We start from the raw sequence: 17653 nt of genomic DNA on the forward strand, positions 1-17653 counted from the left end.
ATGCAAAGCCCTTGTCCTTGCAGGGCAAATGATGCCTTCATTGCTGCCCACCCACCCTGAGGTGTTTGTCTGACACCTCAGCACCCCCATCCCAGGCTGGAACCCCCACCCCAGGACTGCTCTGGCATTCTGTTGTCCCAGGCCATCTGCCACCATGTCCTGCTTTAGCCTGTTGCAGCATTTCTCCCACAGTAGCCACCTTCCTTCATGGCTTGTGCGATGGTGAGTAAGGGAGACGTCACAGGGAGAGGATGGAGGATGCATGAGTGATGGTTTTGCATGCAGCGGGTAAGGGAAGAAGGGGCTGAGCAGCACTCAACTCCTTGGGCACCAAACAAAGGGAGCTGACTGACTTCTGGCTGGTTTTCCTTGTGACTGTCTTTTTAGGCTCTTACTCAGAGGTCCAGGGAAGGGTTCAGGAAAGGAAGTCCTGGCAGTTCAGACAGGCAGAGGCAAAACACCAAAATAAAAGGATAAGGCAGGCTGACAATTACAGAACGTGATCTATCTGCATGCAGATGATGCCCAAGAGAACAGCCCCAGACTACGACATACAGAGAAGCCAGAGATGCCAGAGGTATTGGAGGCAATGCCTATGGAGAGCAGGGCAGAGTCAGTCTCCCATCCAACAAGGACATTCCTTGCCACACACGGGCTTGGCTCCCTTGCTCTGTGACAATTTCCACCCATCAGCCCACCCTGGAACCTACAAATTCATCTGAGTGTCTGCTTGGTCCTTCATTTACTGGGTATGTGGTTTCCCCAAGGGGCACCTGCTGGGACAACCTGAGACTGGGACACCACAGCTGCAGCTTCAAAGCTCCAATAAAGCCCCAAGCTGGGCTTGGACCACTGCTAATCCCAACCTTTCCACCCCTTCTTTCCTGGAGAAGCCCATTCATCTGCATCTCAACTGGCTGGAAAGGAGCCACCTCCCACCTACCCTCTCTGAGTAGGGGCTCTGTCACTAATAAGGACTCCCTGGCCTTGTCCTTCCATCCTCTCTGGCCTGTGCTTCTCCAAGAAGAGACTTGCCAAGGAAGTGACTGGCCCCTCTCCTCAATACTCAGTGTGGGGTTTCCCTTTGTAACCGTCTGCGTGAGGAATTCCTGCAAGAGGTTCAACCAGCCTCGGCCTGACTCTGCCCAACTCCATCAGGCATCATCTGCTCACAGACGTAAACGTTTGGGGAAGATGGAAAGCCAAATAGGAAAGGATTAAAATCTGATTTTGCATTCATCCATTCAGAGATCAGCCAAATCCCTCAGCCTAGTGTGGCCGGTCAGACACAGCCCATGCCCTCCCCAATATTGCAAATGGTCCTAAAATCAAAACAGCTCTGGGTTGGCTTTGACTTTGTGCCTTTTTAGTGTTTGGTGGGTTTGGTTTTGCCAACTCCAGTCTAGTCTGGTCCGCTCCCCCTTGCATGTGGACTGGAGAGAGGGACTCACCACAAGTTGAGCATTTTCAGGCAGCTACAGAGAGTATAGAGAAAAAACACAGAAAGGAAGAAAGAGCGATTAGTTCACAGAGGTGGGATGGAAGCGAGTCACTGCAGCCATGCAAACATGCAGTGCAGAGCGGCAGACACACACCAGGCCTGCCCGCCGCCCGCCCCAGCACTCACACCACTCTGTCCTCGCCACCTCTTCCATGGGCGTGAGGCCTCTGACAAACACCCGTTCTCCACGGAGGCACCAGACCCCTCACGTTCTTATCTGGGGCTGGGATCAGAAAGGAACTCTGGGCCACCGTAAGCTCTTGTCCCCTGCAGCTCCAGCAGCAGAAGGGCCTGATGAAGATCTACACCTGGGACCTGCCCTCCAGTGACACTCACTGCCAGAATCCAGAGCTTTTCTCCAGCACACTCCATTGGCACGGCTCTGCCTGTGGAGTGCCAGGGAAAGCCCATCTCACTACAGCACATCATCTCAAAACACAGAGCCCAGCTCCAGCTCCTGCCAGCTTTCTCTGGCACCCTTTTCTGCAGAGCAGAATCCCAAAGTCCTTTGCCCTTTTTGTGTGCCTGAGGGGATTTGTGATCAGAGATGTTAAGGAAAGACAAAGCCCTCCCTGTAGCAAACAGAATGAAGATCACTATGCTTGGGAATTACAAGAGACACCAAACCTGTCAATGCAAAGCAGTGTATGCTCTGCTTCCCAGCACCTCCAAAACCATTCTGGGAGCACACAAACAAGGGCTGGAGAGAGACAGGACAGCTCCATGTGCTGTGGGATAGGGCCTGGGTGGCACAACTCCTTCCCACCTGGCTTGACGTCTCCCTAGCACACAGAATGAGGGGCTGGACCTGGCCTCGCTGCACAAACATGGGCTGGAGATTTCCTGGATCTTCCTTGCACTGGGTTGTTGGATCAGAACTGTTGAGGATGACAATCTGTCCCATCCTAGGAGCCACATGCCTGGGAGGACCCCCTTCAGAGCCCATGATGCCAAGCTGGCGGTCTCTGCTGGCCACACAGCCCGTATCTAAGAGGAATGCTGCCCACTCTGGAAGTTGCTCCTCAAGATGTCCTCCACCCTCCCAGCTTGATGAGGAGCCTGCACCAAATCCAAGGCTTCTTGGGCTGGGAGGAGAAGGTGTGTCTGTGGCTGCTGGGATCCAGGCCAGGCCAGCGACCAGTGAGCAACATCCCACACACGTGGCTTCCTGAGGGACTGGGCAGTCCCGAGAGATTGGGGAATAGAGAGCAGAAGACCTTCAGGACAACCAGCAGAGACACCTAGGGATCTTTTCCAACCATACACCCTTCCTTACACCTGCCACTTTTCCTCTTCATACAGAAGTGCCTGCAAAGGTTGAGGCAAACAATGGGGGACAAGTGTCACCAGTATCACCCAGTCAAATAATAACCAGGCAGCTGGGCCATGTCTCAGCACCGACCAGTTCAAAGGCAGTCCTGGGCCTATTGGCCTCTCATTTGGGGGGTGCCAGAACTCTGTGGTGACTCTGCAGTGACAGGTCCTGGTCTAGTTCAGAGGCGGTGAGAAGGTCCAAATGTTACATGATGGTGCCGGATACAGGACAGGAGGCAAAATGGTCAAAGCAGCAGCTCTGACAGCAGCTCTCACATCTGACCCCAAGCTACAGGAGAGGTCAGCTTAGAGGAAGCACTTTCTCCTCCACAAGCTGCTTCTGGTTCCTCTCACTCAACTTCTTAGGGCTGGACCAAGAGAACCCCCAGGGAGAACAACCCATCCCTGCAAGAGTTACTTCCAGACTCTTCTGGATACCTGTCACCCACCTCTCACAGCCAGAAATGAAGTGACAACTCTCAGACCAATGATCTCTTTGCTGTGCTATGCTCAAGCTACTCCTACACTCTCAGCATGAAAGCACATCGTGTTCTCCCTCTGCAATAGGGGTTGCTCACCGGGATTCCTGAGATCCGCTCCCGGTATTTTGGTATCTGTGCTACTGAAATGTCTATCTGGCAATACATGCTCTGAGTAAGAGTTATGTTCTCCAGGCATGACAAGTGTAAAGAGAAGCAGCAGCAGCAGCAGCATTGAAGGCACCATGCACAAAAGCAGCAATACGCAAGGAAAAGGGCATGGGACACGAGCATTGAGGACTTTGCCACAGAAAAGGTCCCCAGTCGCTTCCCAGGAGAAGGATAATGACCACCCAGTGGAAAGCCTGTTGTAAAGCAAACGTACTTAGCTTCCTCCACCACCTCCACCTCCGCCTGCGCTGTGATGGGTGCATTGGAGTGTGCTCCTGTTGGGTCATCCACGTTCAGCTCCCCGTTGGTTGAGCTCACCACCTGCAACACAAAGGAACACCCTGATCACGTGGCTCCCCTGGCAAGGGCTGCTGAGGGAATGGGAAACCTGACAAATAACCATTTATTCCTGTCCTTTTCACCCTTTCAGGAGGCTGCTGAGTTTTGTGGGTGCCTTGGAGTCCCAGGCTGGAGCAGCCAAAGCAGAGCAGCAGGCAGGGGCCTGTGTGTGTGCTCCCTAGCTCACATTCCTGTGCCCAGCACATGACTTGGCATCGAGAGGCCCCTCTGGGCGTGCAGGCACTGCTGTGAGCACTGATTGCCAGCCCTGTCTACACACATGAGCTGCACAATGCTGATTGTTTTCTCCTAATACTTTTACAGGTGAGCAGCTCAGTCCTGTTGCCTGACAGTACTATGGGGAGAAGCTTCAATCCTCAAGTCTCATTTCTTACACGGCCAATTTTGGGAATTAAGTCCTCGCCCCAGAGCTACTGACGTAAACTCTCGTGTCTTTTTGCCTCACACCTGAGACGATGGCTCACTCCAGCTTTTCCATTACAGGGATAACCATCCAGCTCACAAGCTCCCAGCAGCTTCACTGCTGGAGATTAGGATTTTTCTTATTTCTTCTTTCTCTCAGGGAATTTTGTCCCATTTGTTCCCTAAGAGATGGTAATAACCAGTACTTAAGAGACAAAAGAAGTGGCCAAGCAGGGTGAAGCATGCAGCTGGCTACTTTCTCAGGTGGGGGCTTATCTCTTGGGAAAGGCAGAGATATTGCAAGATTTTGAACAGCAGAGTTGCTGCTACTGTGGGGAGAAGCCACTGCCACTGTGGAGTCCAGCCCCTGTACTGTTTCTTCCTTACTGTGGGTGAGCCTTTGCTCCTAAGAGCAGCCGCAGGACTGGGACCTTACATCCAATCGCACTGGAAAGGACCCTCACCATCTATTCGGGTGCCTCAGGGGGAAAACTGGGACACTGAACCCCTCTCCCTTCCCAGAGGGCGCATCTCTACCGCTGCTCAGCCCGGTTGTTTTCTACTGCTGCCTTGGGCTTTTCTGCTCCACTTTAACCCAGCACCAGGTGCCCGCTGGGACACCCCACAGCTGCTGCTATGGCTGTGGAGTTTCTGCTCCATTTTGTTTGACACCCCAAGGTGTGCTTGCCTCTGCCATTCCAGCAGCCACTCTGGCATTCTTGCTGCAGCTCATTTCACCATCCAGAGAGGTGAACCCATGGGCTGCCCCTGTGGGTTTGCAAAGGAAGCGCCTTTTCTATCCCTTCCACCGTCCCGCCCACCATTACTGCCTGAGAGAGGCAGCCGAGCCCGCGCCACAGCGCCCCCTGCAGGCGCGGGGGAATCACAGCACCCGCCCTGGCCTGCCCGGAGCCAGCAGCGCCCCTGGCGGCCGTACCCGGAACTGCAGCCGGGAGAGGCTGGACTGGGATTGTGCTCGGTTTGGTGCCAGTGCCAGAGCTGGGGTTTGTTCGCCTTCTTACACACACACATACTAGTGAAGAACTGATAATCCTTTCCCCATATCTCTGCCTGAAAGCTCCTTAATTTCAAAGTTATAATAATTCAGAAGGCAGAGAGTCATATTTTCCATTTCAAGGGAGGTTCCTGCCTTCCTTGGCAGACACCTGTCTTTCAAACCAAGACATCCACATAATTTTCTGGATAACTAATCACTGCTTCATTACTACGACAACCCCCAAAGCATCCTGCATGGGAGGAAGGTTTGGCCTGGATGTTAGCACAGGCTCCTGCATCTTGCTGTGAAAACTGGGAGCTGCTCTTGGCTCTAGAGCTGTAAGGACACCTGGTTTCCCCATCCTGTTTCTCCTCTTAGCCTTTCTACAAGGTAAAAGGAGGCATCTCACATGGAGTGGGGGTAGGGGTGGTACCCAGAACTCCTGGTGGCTCTAGATGATCTGACCACGAGGGATGAAGGGAAGGAAGCTCTTGGAGCAGATGTCCCCTAGTCAGCACATTATGTTAATTTTGAACACACACTTAATTTGAACACCAGGAGCTCTGTTTCCGCCAACCAGGCCCCTTGGGCTCTGCCAGAAAAAGTTAGAACTCGGCTCACAGGTGCTCAGAGCTCTCCTCGAGTGACAACTCCTTGGTCTTCACCCCTTCCCTTACTCATCACACCTGGGCTGTCCCGGGTTCTGCAGACCCCCCATGCTTCCCATGCAGATCTGCAGAGCACTGGCACTTAATTGCATTGTTCCCAGGGCTCTTCCCACACTTTGTTCAGCTACTTGTTAAATTCCGTGTTAAATTAATTCCATGCTTTGATTTTCCTCCTTGCTTTTCACATGCCACCACTTCATTTTCATGTGGCAAATTCTGCCTTAAAGGGAATTGTGACTCGAAGCTGCTGACCTGCCAAGGTCCAGTATGAGCTGGGGCATCTGCTGAGGAACAATTCTAGCCTCTGCAGCTCAGCAGCCACACACAGCACATTTCCTGCTCTCAACTGCAGATAAGCAGAATTTTAATGCTTACAGTAGCACAAGGAGCTCGTAAACTGCTCAGGTTGGCAACTCCTCCCATTCCTATGGCTGCTTCAGTGCTGCTGTCACAAGGAAACATTCTGAAGCACTGAGAGGGACCAATCTGATTTTTATTTATGCCTCAACATATGTTATACATGAGATGAAAGAGTCCTGTAAGACCTGTACATGTTGTACAGCAGCCGTGTCCCTGGGGAGGCTTCTCCTCACAGCCAGTCAGGGCAGAGAAAGCCTCCATGATCAGACTGTGAGTGACCTCTCCCCACTTCCCAGTGGGGCAAATGCAGATGCCTGCGAAGACGCCCAGGGAATTCACGCTGTAGGAGGAACCTTAACACATAAAAGCAGCTGACTTACGACACAAGGAGAGACATTTTGCTTTGGATTGCTAGGAGGGAGTGGGGGCTCGCTTGTAGGGCTTTTAGGCTCACTTTTAGGCTCCGTTTATTGTGGAACGGGACACTCACATAAAAAATATGAATAAAAACATATACTCTGTACTGAGTGCTGAAGTTGTACAATCACAGAATGGTTTCTGTCAGAAAGAACCTTTACAGTTCATCTAATCCAACCCCCTGACATGGGCAGGGACACCTTCCACTACAACAGGTTGCTCCAAACTCCACCCAACCTGACCTTGGACACTTCTCCAGGTTACTCTCTGCTCACATCGGAGAGCAGAGCTATACATTCATCAGGGCCTCCATATCTTTGCTTTTCTGCTACTCAGTAAAATATCTTTAAATTAAAAGAGGACCGTGGCTAATCAAGCGAAAACCACATTAAATGCAACTAAGTATCAAGAATAATTAAAAATGTCAACCTAATCAGCATTTTTCTTAGGGACATCCTGCACTACCTGTCTCCTTGGCTCAGCTCTGTCATGCTCCAAGCACTAATTCCCATTTCACCAGAGCCATTGTTCAGGGTGCTGTGTCTGACAGCAGAGCCAGCTGTCACAGCAAAGCTCTGCCAAAGTGGCAGGGATAGCAGAGTCCTTGTTTGCGTGGATGACTCCTGCACCTTCTCTCCAGCTTGTCCAGCCAGCTCTCTCTGGCTTTAGTGCCAGAAGGTCCCTCAGCAAGCCTGAGTGACAACCAGGACAGGAATAGGAATTTTTCATTAATTTAAAAACACCGGTAGTGCCAGCTCCAACACTGTCTGTTGCACATCCTCTGCTCATCTTCTTCCACTGCAGCCCTCTGGAGATCCACCTTGTGCCCACTGTGCCCTCAAACTGGTGGTGATCTGCTGTGGAACAGCTCAACTCCTTTCCAAATATTAATGGGGACTATGTACAACAAATCCTACTTCAGCTGCCTGTATTGCCCTAGGGCACCTCCAAGATAGGGTAGAGGGTACTTTCTAGACCAGATCTACTAATGCCACTCTTTTCTCTCTTCGGTTTAACAAATTTGGGCTCAAAACAGCTTAACAATTTTTGTTGAAACAGTAAAAGCTATGGTGTTGGCCATCACAGCTTGGGTCCCTCCCAAACCATGGCTTGAGCAGGACGTATGGGACAGGACCAATGAAATTGCTCTCCTGACCACAACATTGCTGCAATTTGAGGAGAATTCAGGGGTTTAACACAAAGACTGCACACAACAGAAGGAAGAGGTACCTGCACTGATCCTCCATGTCGATCTGCAGCCAAATGAGATGTCAAGTACGAGGTATTTGTCTGCCGGCTCGGCTGGATCTCCCACTCTCCTCGGCGATCCGATGATGCCTGCTCAGGAGGTCAGGAGCAGGAAAGAAACAGAAGGGAGGGCAAAAGGTGAACAAGGAGAAGAAATAAAGGTGTATTGGTTAGTAAGTTAGTTTCTTTGCAGAAAGCAAGGCATTTACACTTTTAGCTGGGCTAAAATTCACCTTTACCAAGTGTACCTCATTATTTACTTCCATAGTGGCTGCAGTGATCCACTCTGGGAGTGGATTTAATCTCCTTTAGCTGCTGAATGAAGGGAAAGATCTATTCTGGAAATAATTTCTTTACAACAGCTTCTTTTCCATGGATTTCAGCACAGCCACAATTACACTGACAGTATTCAACTATGCATACACTGGAGCACGTGGCACAGCAGCAAGATGGGATTCACAAGCTCAACCTCCCTCAAATACATATTTTTAAACTAAAATTTGCAACATAAACTGAAGCCAAACATTTAATTACACCCAAAGGTAGTTCCACACACTGATTCACCTGTGCAGTGCAGAAGGAAACATCCACATCTGCTTGACTGGAGAGAGGAGTGGGGGCTTTTTGGGTTTCTGCAGAAAAGTAGATAAAATGCTTGGGCTAACAAGATTCCTCTTTGCTCCCAACAGATGAACACATCAGGTGATTTAAATTATTAGAATTTCATTTATTTTCTTAGAAGAATCACTTTGCACTTGAAGCTCAGGTGGGTCACTACTGGGGGTTAGGCTTTTTCCTTTTGTTTCTTTCTCTCATAGAACGCTGTCCCATCTGTTGCTAAGAAACTTAAGAGAACAAAAGATGTGGCTGGGAGGAGGGGGAAGAGTGCAGCTGGCTACTCTCTTACCTGAGGGGTTTCTCTTGGGAAGGGCAGAGTTACCACTTTATTTTAGGCTGGGGAAAGGGGCTGGGTGCAGCTCCTAGCTCCCTCTCACTCATGGTGAGCTCCTAGCTCCCTCTCACTCATCCCTCTCACTGTGAACAGTCGAGCTGTTGCTTACTGTGGGGAGAATTCACTGCCACTGCTGGAGCCCAGCAGTCCTGCCTCTTCCTTACTGGGGGTGAGCCTTTGCTCGTAAGAGCAGCCATAGGATTGGGACCTTAACACCCTACCTCACTGGAAAAGACCTTCACCATCTACTTGGGTGCCTCAGGGGAAAAACCGGGACCGTGAGCCCCCTCCCCACGCCTCTCGCGTCCGTGTTCAGGAGCCTGGCTGCCACTGCCTAGCCCTGCCTGCCGAGACACCTCACGGCTCCTGCTACAGCTGCTGAGTTTCTGATAGATTTCATTCACAACTCTGGGATCTGCTCGTCCCAGCTGCCGCTCCGAGGTTCCTGCTGCGGCCCTGAACCTCTGTCAGGCCTGCCCGCCATCAGCACGTGAGGGAGTGGCGGCTGAGCCCGCGCCACAACGCCCCCTGCAGGCGCGGGGGAATCACAGCACCCGCCCTGGCCTGCCCGGAGCCAGCAGCGCCCCTGGCGGCCGTGCCCGGAACTGCAGCAAAGTTAAAGCGCCGCAGCCAGGAGAGGCTGGACTGGGATTGTGCTCGGTTTGGTGCCAGTGCCAGAGCTGGGGTTTGTTTGCCTTCTTACACACACACATACTAGTGAAGAACTGTTAATCCTTTCCCCATATCTCTGCCTGAAAGCCCCTTAATTTCAAAGTTATAATGATTGGGAGGGAAGGGGGTCATATTTTTTCCATTCCAAGGGAGGTTCACACCTTCCTTGGCAGATACCTGTCCTTCAAACCAAGACAGTCACCCAGCTTTGATGACAACACATCCAGTGCTCACTTAAGACCCAGGAGGATTTCAGCACACCTGCACCCAACTGACCAGGGGGAAGAATGCTTCCCAAGACTGGGAAGTGTGGGACAAACAGATCAGTGTTGGCCTCAGGCCTCAGCTGAATGAGACACCATGGATAGGGCCAGGAAACAAGAGGCTCCAGCGAATAAACCCAGACTGTGAGCAGTGAAAGTGCACCCAGGGAAAGATTCCAGAAACCCTTCCAAATCACATGGCAAAACTAAAGATAGAGGAGGGAAAAGCTCACTAATCTTTGATTAAAACCCCTCACTTTCCAGAGGAAAAGGCTACAAAGAGGGGATTCCACATTAGCTCTTTACTAGGAGTCAAATATTTTAAGAGAGAATCTGTAGTTATTACACCCAAGAAAAAAAATTAGGGCATTAAATCTGGAGACCCAAACCCACGCCTCCAATTCACTTCTCAAAACGTTTTTTTTTTTTTTCTTTTTTCCTTTAGAGAAATGCTTTGCTCAAGACTTTAAGGGAACATCCCTCAGAAGAGAATTGTTTGTGTTTTGGTGAGAAGAACCTGATTTCCTCCATGGCACATTAAACAATTCATCATCCTAAGTAATGTTTAGGTGAAAATATGACAAAAGTTGCTTGCAATGCAGAACTGGACTATCTGTGCAGCTCAAAAGAACAAAGCCTGCAGGCTGCCTGCATATTTTGGAATTTCTTTGGGCCTTTGTGAACTAAAATGCCTGAAAAGGAAGCCAGGTGTCACTGTGCTGTCAAGGAAACACAATGTCTCACACATACACAATGTGAAGGTCTGTGGTTAAGGTGGACAATAGGAGACTGGCTGAACAATCCCCCCAAAACCAGGGGGTTACTGCATCCATCAGGGTATTTATTCAAGCAGATGACTGTATCAGAGCTCACGCAGCAGCCCACACTAATCACCATGTACACATGCTGCAAACAACCCAGCCTCCTACAGCAACACTGCCCCCAGGAAGGGGTCATCTCCACTGCAGATGATGCACTGGGATATATCCTACTCTACGTTAGCTATGCGACCCTTCAGAGCCCAGGAAGGCTGAGCCCAGACAGGTTGTTACACTCCATACTTGGTTCTGTACCCACAAACTCTAGCTTGAGGAACTGAGCAGAACCTGGAGGTTGGGGGAGCAGAATAAGCCTGGAACCACTCCCTGAGAACAAGAGCAGCAACAGCTCCAGCTGGAAGCTGCAGTTGGAGATCTACTGCAAGTCTGAGAATTCTGTTAACACAGAAAACCCAAACTCTCAACACCATCAAACAGTACAACGAGAAAGGAAAAAATGGGAAATTCAATTTCCCTGTGGCAGTTCATCCAGACTGTGATGCCTTCCTGAGGGTTCTGCCCTGCCTGTCCTTTGTGCTCTGCAACACTCACACTGTGAACTGGACACTCTAAGTAGGACATAATGATGTTCTTGGGACACACATCCCTGTCACAGCCACATGCTCCATGGGCAGAGGGCCCCTGAGAACAGGCTGCCATCAGCACAACTCTCAGTCTGCTCCATGGTCCATGTGCTATGAGAAAAAGCACCTCAAAAAATGTGGTAGTCAGGGAGTCTAACCAGGCTGGATGATCGACTTTAACCTGTTCACTCACAAACTACAGAAAAACAACACCATTCCAAACTGGACGCCGGTTAGCTCACGATACCGAGGAATTCCACTGGCTGATACCTTATTTCAACAACCTGTTGCTTTGACAAAATTCTCCTCAAATCACCATCTCTAAATTAAGCAGGAATTGTCCTTGCTATGACCAAGTATCAGCCCCAGCCACCTCTAATGCCATGTGGCTTCTGCTTCTCAGTGCCAGAGGAACTGAGAGAGGAGCCAAGCAACGCACCTGATTGCGAAGGGCCTGTTGGGATGGTCGGTCCCGGTGGATGTGGCTGTCTCTTGTCACTGCAGAGGTCCCAGAATCTACATGGACAGATCCCACGGGAGTAGGCTGGAAAATAAGGTGTTGGTTAGGGCTAAGACTCTAAGATGCACAAACTCACCTTGTCAAGCCAGTAGGAAGAAGAAAAACATCAAAACACAAGGAGCCAAGGAGAATTACAGCCAGGGCTATAAAATCCCTGTGATTTACAGACATGAAATTTGATGGTGGACATCAGCACAGAATGTCTTATATAAAAATTAATTAAGAAGATACGGTTAGGTGCCTGTCTCGATGTCAGATCACACCTAGTGCGTCTCACACAGAATTATTACAACTGAAAATATACAGACTTGTTTTCCTCATCCCATTGTCTCACCACTTGTAAAAATCACGCTTGCATAGAAACAGGATGTGTTAAAATTAAAGCTTCATCTGCTCTCTTCTCACCAAAGTCATAATCCCTGCTCCCAACATCGAGATCTCCATGGCAACCACCGTGGTTGTCAGCAATAGCACACTTGTCTTACAAGGTGCTCTTTATCAACTGCCTTTGTAATTAAAGAAAAATGAAGAGAAAAATCTTGATTCACAAAGGGAATGATTTCTTAGGAACTCTGTTGAGCACAGTAAGCATGGGGAATGCTAAATATACTCGGGACACAAAAGCACCGGCAGTGGTATCAAGTTTAGTACTGATGGCATTTGATCTAGCACCAGTGACAATTCATTTACAGAAGTCATTACTGCTCTTTGGGGTGAGTTGTGAGCAGAATGACCCAAAACAAAGACCTTTAGATTCTTCTACCATATTTCCTCATGACACATCCTTTGGTCAAGGTCTTCCTGAGTTTAACTGGGTTTTGATGATAAAAGTGAGGCAATGAGATCAGGGTGATGGTCCACATGGAGTCATGGAACTGCTAAATGGAGGTTGGTTTCTCTGACATTTCCTTGCCATGTACTGTACAGAGCTGGTTCAGCCTCTGAGTGTCCTCCAGGATATTCTGAGTTCAGGAGAGCAACTTTAGATTAGATATTTGGGAAGAAATTCCTCCCTGGGAGGGTGGTGAGGCTCTGGCAAGGTTGCCCAGAGAAGCTGTGGCTGCCCCAACCCGGAAGTGTCCAAGGCCAGGTTGGAAGAGGCTTGGAGCAACCTGGGATAGTGGAACATGTCCTTGCCCATGGCAGGGGGTTGGAACAAAATGAGCTTTACTTTTCATTCAAACTCAAACCATTCTGGGATTCTACTATTCACTGAACATCCATCAGAAACCTGCCTCGATCTCCTGTACCTTTTCAATGGGAACATAACCATTATTGGGGGTTTCTATGATTCTCCTGCTTTAAGATGGATTTTAGATACTGGTCTCCAATGCTGTGCTAGACTAGAGGGAATTCAGTCTCATCATGATCATTGTCACAAATGGGAAAATGAGGCTTGAATGTCCAGAGAGGTGGATGGGGCCTCTGTCCCTCAGAAAAACTTCGAGGCTGCAAGAACCCGCTGACCACAACATCAGGACATCTCACTGTGTTGAGATTTGAAAGATTTGATCCTAAACTCACTGGCATTAATTGGGATTACTGGGAACAAAAAGGCAATGGTGGGGAAGCAGCACCTGGAAGACAAGGCATGGGACTTTGCAGGGACAACTCACAATTGGCCTGCCGACCCAGTCGTAGGCATAGTCAAAGGTGTAGCCTTTCTTTTCAAACAGCTCCGTGAAGATGGTCCGTAGGTAATCGTAGTCTGGTCTCTCAAAGAAGTCTAATCGCCGGACATAGCGGAGGTACGTGGCCATCTCCTCTGTCAGAAAAGGGGAAAAAGCAGCAGTTTTTATCCTGAGTCTTCCAAATGAGTTCTTAGAAACCAATGTCTGGGCTGCCAGCACTACCTCTGGCTTTTCTCCTACAAGTCATGGTTTTTAGCAACAGTCCTCAACAAAAAACAATTCAAGCAAAGATGGAAGTCCCACCTCTGCTCAAATCTGACTTCCACACCTTGATTTATTCTATACATTTGTATAAAAATAAAGAGAGTGAGAAATAAGCTCACTGAACCTGACAACAGGCTGCTCACAGGCATTTAGAATGCTCTTGCCCAGAGAAGCTGTGGCTGCCTCATCCCTGAAAGTGTCCAAGGCCAGGTTGGATGGGGCTTGGAGCATCCTGGAATAGTGGAAGGTGTCCCATCATGACACTGGCAGCACCTGAATATTCAAAGCTAGACTAGAGGGGGAGGCTCCAAGGTTAATTTACCTGAAGAGGGTTAATTTACAGACCAGGGTTTGGTGTTAAGATAATGAATTGCTTTCCTGCATCTGGGCTGCACTTTACATGCACAGAATATTGAGTCCTAGGAGCTCATGTCCTGCCTTTTCCCAGCTCTCCCTTGGCCCATGGCCTTGACTTCAGCTGACAAAAATAAGAATAACACTGCTTATTGATACTTAACTCTGTCTGTGGCTTGTGGCTTCCATGGAGGTAAAAGAGGGGAAAAACAAAGGAGAAGAAAGAATCCTCTTTTAAGTACCTCCAGAAGGTGGAGAACAACCGGTTTCACGAAAGGAAGGGACAGAACTCAGTCTTGCATCTCCTATCAGCCCAGACCTGAAGGACTTATGAGGAGGAGTATTGGCAAAAAGATGGGAACAGACAACCTGAAGCTGTTCTGCTTGGAACCAGGTGGATTTTGGAATGAGACATCTGGGGAGTTACAGTGACTTGAGTGAACAATGATCCCATTCCAGGCTTGCTGCTACTCATGCTGGGAAAGACATGTGGCACAACAGCTCCTGCAGGAATGGGATTAATTGTGGGTGCTCTCCCTGGTGTCAGGACTTCAGAAGCACTCCACAAAACCTCCCAAGCCCACTCTGTGGCCAGAGGACCCCAGGGAAGGCACTAACTCTGTACCCTGCTCTCCCATCTCCAAGGTCTGTTAAAACTGGAGACCAGGTGTTGGGCTTGGCTAGAAGTACACTTCAGTGACACTCTCCTTAAAACTGCTCCCAGGAGGTGGAATTCATTGGACAGACACACCATCCCATCTTCCAAGCTGGCCACCTACACCTGCAACACCTGTAAAACCTTCCGTTTGGAAAAGAATTAACTGAGTAGTTCCAGCACGGTCATTTGGGAGAGGGAAAATAATGAGGAGCTCATTTGGAAGGAAGCCAACAAGTAAAACAGGCATACAAGGCTCTTGAGCACTGTCCAGCCTCCTTGATGAGAAGAGTTTTGTTCATTTTAAGACCTCAGGCCCTGCTAATTTATAGTAGCAGCTCCAGTTGTTTGCCAGCTTGAGGAACAACATGATGGATACATGTCATCCAATACTTTCTGACAGAGGAGTGCAGGCCCATCCTATTTAACAAGGTATGGCCACCTCCAGCTGCACTCACACAATCCCATCAGGGCTTTACCTGGAAAGTTCTCACAGAGAACTTCAACTGGAGTGTTTCTCTTTGTGTCCCCAATCTTCTGATATCTCTCTTTTAAGGTGTCAGCCTGCAGCGTACAAAGACAAAACAGTTGTGGAGAAAGAGTTCAACCATGTGAGAAAGGACATGCTGTATGGGAAGAAAAACAAGGTATTTAATGCCCATTCTGGGTGACATCAGAAGATGTTACCTGTAACTGAACTGCATCCTGGACTACACCAGTAGGAATATTTCACAGGCTATTGGGAGAGAACATCTAAGGATGTTCAAAACGTCTTTGTTCATGAAAGGCAGGACCCTTATTAGTGTCTTACAAGGCTTATTTCTCACAGCCCAGTCCTAAGGATTGTGCAGGGAAGGTTTCATGGGAGAAGGAAATAAAGATGCATGAACTGTGATGGCACATCAGGACCTCCCCAGGCTTAGGGCCATTGAGCTGCCTTCACAAACAAATGTACAGCAATTGCACAGCACATTCACAGAAATTGGGTGAAATTCACAGACCCACTGCACAGCAATTTGGGTTTTCCTCTGTGCAACAGGATATTACCATATTGATAATGACTCTACATCAGTCACACTTCTCCCAGATCCCAGACTGCTCCCACACAGCCTTTCCTTTCACCTCCAAAGCGACCATCACTCACCATTGGTTTAGTATCTGGTCAACAAGAAAATGAAACCATTTGCAGGTGGATTTCCCACCGAAATCAACCTGAGGCAGAGAACTCTGCTCCAGTTGGCACCCTGAAAGTGGGGTTTTTTGCCTCCATTTCAAAATATGTCAGTTAGACCTGGCAGCAGCACAATTAGCACTGTAGACATTCTCTGCAGATACAGCCCTAACAGTACAGACCAAAAGTATAAGCCGAGGAAACCTAGAAGGGCAAAGATGCCACATTTTAAATCCAGCTGGAGAGTCTAATTCTTATCAAATTCAGCACTGAATTGAGGAACTTTTTTAGAACCTTGTATAAACTTGGAATTATTTTACAATAATTTACAGGATTAATTTAAAGCAGATGAGTTCAACTAAGCCAGAAAGGAAATACATACTAGAATAACACACTTACAGAGAGCCGTGGACATAAAATCAGAGAGTCTCATTTCTTTCACAATCCCTTTCATGCTTGAAAAACCCTTCTTTGCTTTTATGAGCAGTTGCCAACATTTTTGGCATGTGCCTGATGAAGCTGAACTGAGACTTATCAATAGGTGGTAAAAAAGAGCTGAATAAGGTCTATCAATGCAACTGGGTCTATTCCCACTGACCAATGCAGAACAGCTCCTGAACCCAAAGCCTTGGCTCCTTTTTCCAACAGGAGCTCTTGTCTTCCCTGATAAACCTAACCTGATCAGTCCCTTCACTCCCTTCAGTGCCAAAGCTGAACACAGTAGCTTAATGATCAGGGAGGTGATGGAGAAGTGAAGATGCAGCTTCCAACAGCTCTGGAGCCAGCAAATGACTTACTCCTTGTTAGCTCAGCTGATGGATGTTGGCGGCAGTCGGCAACTCAATTTCTTGCAGCTCTCCACATTGTACACAGCATCTCATAAACTCCCCAGCACTGAGTGTCCAGTGTCTCTGGAGGGAAGCCAAGTCCAATACTTGTGCCAGAAAACCAGTTTTTCAAGCTGAAGTCCATCTGTGCATCTAAACCCATCAAACTACTCCATTATAAACACGGATCACAGATGCAGCTGGGGGATTGTGTTGCTGTAGCTGGAATTTCATAAACAATCACTGTGTCCCAGTCACACTCCAGTTCAGGGCAGCTTCCAATCACAGCTCTCTCACTGCTGTCTCTGTCTCTCTGTTCAACCTTCTCTCCAAAATTCTACACAATTTGGCAACCTGAAGTGCCAGGTAATGTATTTCTACCTTAAAATCTTTCCTGCAGATAAACTTAATGCCTCAGTGTTAGGCTGCAAGGACACAAAGGAGAGGACAGCATTTCTGGCTGGATTTTGCCAGTGTTTCCCCAGCAGATTCTCTGGGTAGAGACTAGCCGAAGTTTTAAAGGACAAAACCTAAAGCTCGAACCTACCTTCAATCCTTGCCAGGGCAGGCTGCCTCGGAGGAAATACATGAACATATGGCCAAGGGCTTCTAAGTCGTCTCGACGACTTTGCTCTAAAAGAGAAGAGATGACAAATTATTGCTGCAGAAGCAGAAATGGCTCTGAGATCTCAGCAGCAGCCACACTTGTACCTGAGATAAAGGTACCACAGGGACGTTCACTCACTGTGTCTGCAGCTCAGATCTTGTGTAAGACCAGAAGCTGTTTCAGAAAGCCAGAAAATGTGTAAAATCAGCCAGAAGCCATGAGGTAACATGGGAACTGCAAAACACACACCCAGCCTGAGGTGGAACGGACAACTCATAATTTCAGAGGAATAAAGCAGTGCCTCAATCCTTCTCCGACCTGCCAGTGTCAATGGTGCCATGTGGTGCTGGATCATTTCCTCTGGACTAAATGGGAATGGGATACTCACAACAAGCTGCAGGGATCTACCCTTGCACAG

At 48.8% G+C, this 17653-nt stretch overlaps 1 protein-coding gene and 1 long non-coding RNA gene across 3 annotated transcripts in view; one reads left to right on the forward strand and one right to left on the reverse strand.

Moving 5' to 3' along the window:
• The window catches only part of CSNK1G1 (casein kinase 1 gamma 1), a 101303-nt gene that overhangs the window by 4863 nt on the left and 78787 nt on the right, over positions 1-17653 (reverse strand). The window contains exons 8-14 of one of the 2 annotated variants that reach the window (XM_053988444.1): positions 17176-17261; positions 15110-15194; positions 13343-13491; positions 11646-11750; positions 7900-8007; positions 3680-3786; positions 1452-1475 (exon numbers count right to left, since the gene is read on the reverse strand). In XM_053988444.1, coding sequence (XP_053844419.1) covers positions 1452-1475; positions 3680-3786; positions 7900-8007; positions 11646-11750; positions 13343-13491; positions 15110-15194; positions 17176-17261 — 664 coding nt within the window. The remainder of the gene's footprint in view (positions 1-1451; positions 1476-3679; positions 3787-7899; positions 8008-11645; positions 11751-13342; positions 13492-15109; positions 15195-17175; positions 17262-17653) is intronic. The other variant, XM_053988445.1, reaches the window with a different exon arrangement.
• LOC128813375 (uncharacterized) lies at positions 9468-10362 on the forward strand. Its single transcript, XR_008439015.1, has 2 exons — positions 9468-9554; positions 10250-10362. It is a non-coding gene; the product is annotated as an uncharacterized LOC128813375 (long non-coding RNA).

The sequence above is a fragment of the Vidua macroura genome, chromosome 12, assembly GCF_024509145.1.
Source record: "Vidua macroura isolate BioBank_ID:100142 chromosome 12, ASM2450914v1, whole genome shotgun sequence".
Taxonomy (NCBI): Eukaryota; Metazoa; Chordata; class Aves; order Passeriformes; family Viduidae; genus Vidua; species Vidua macroura.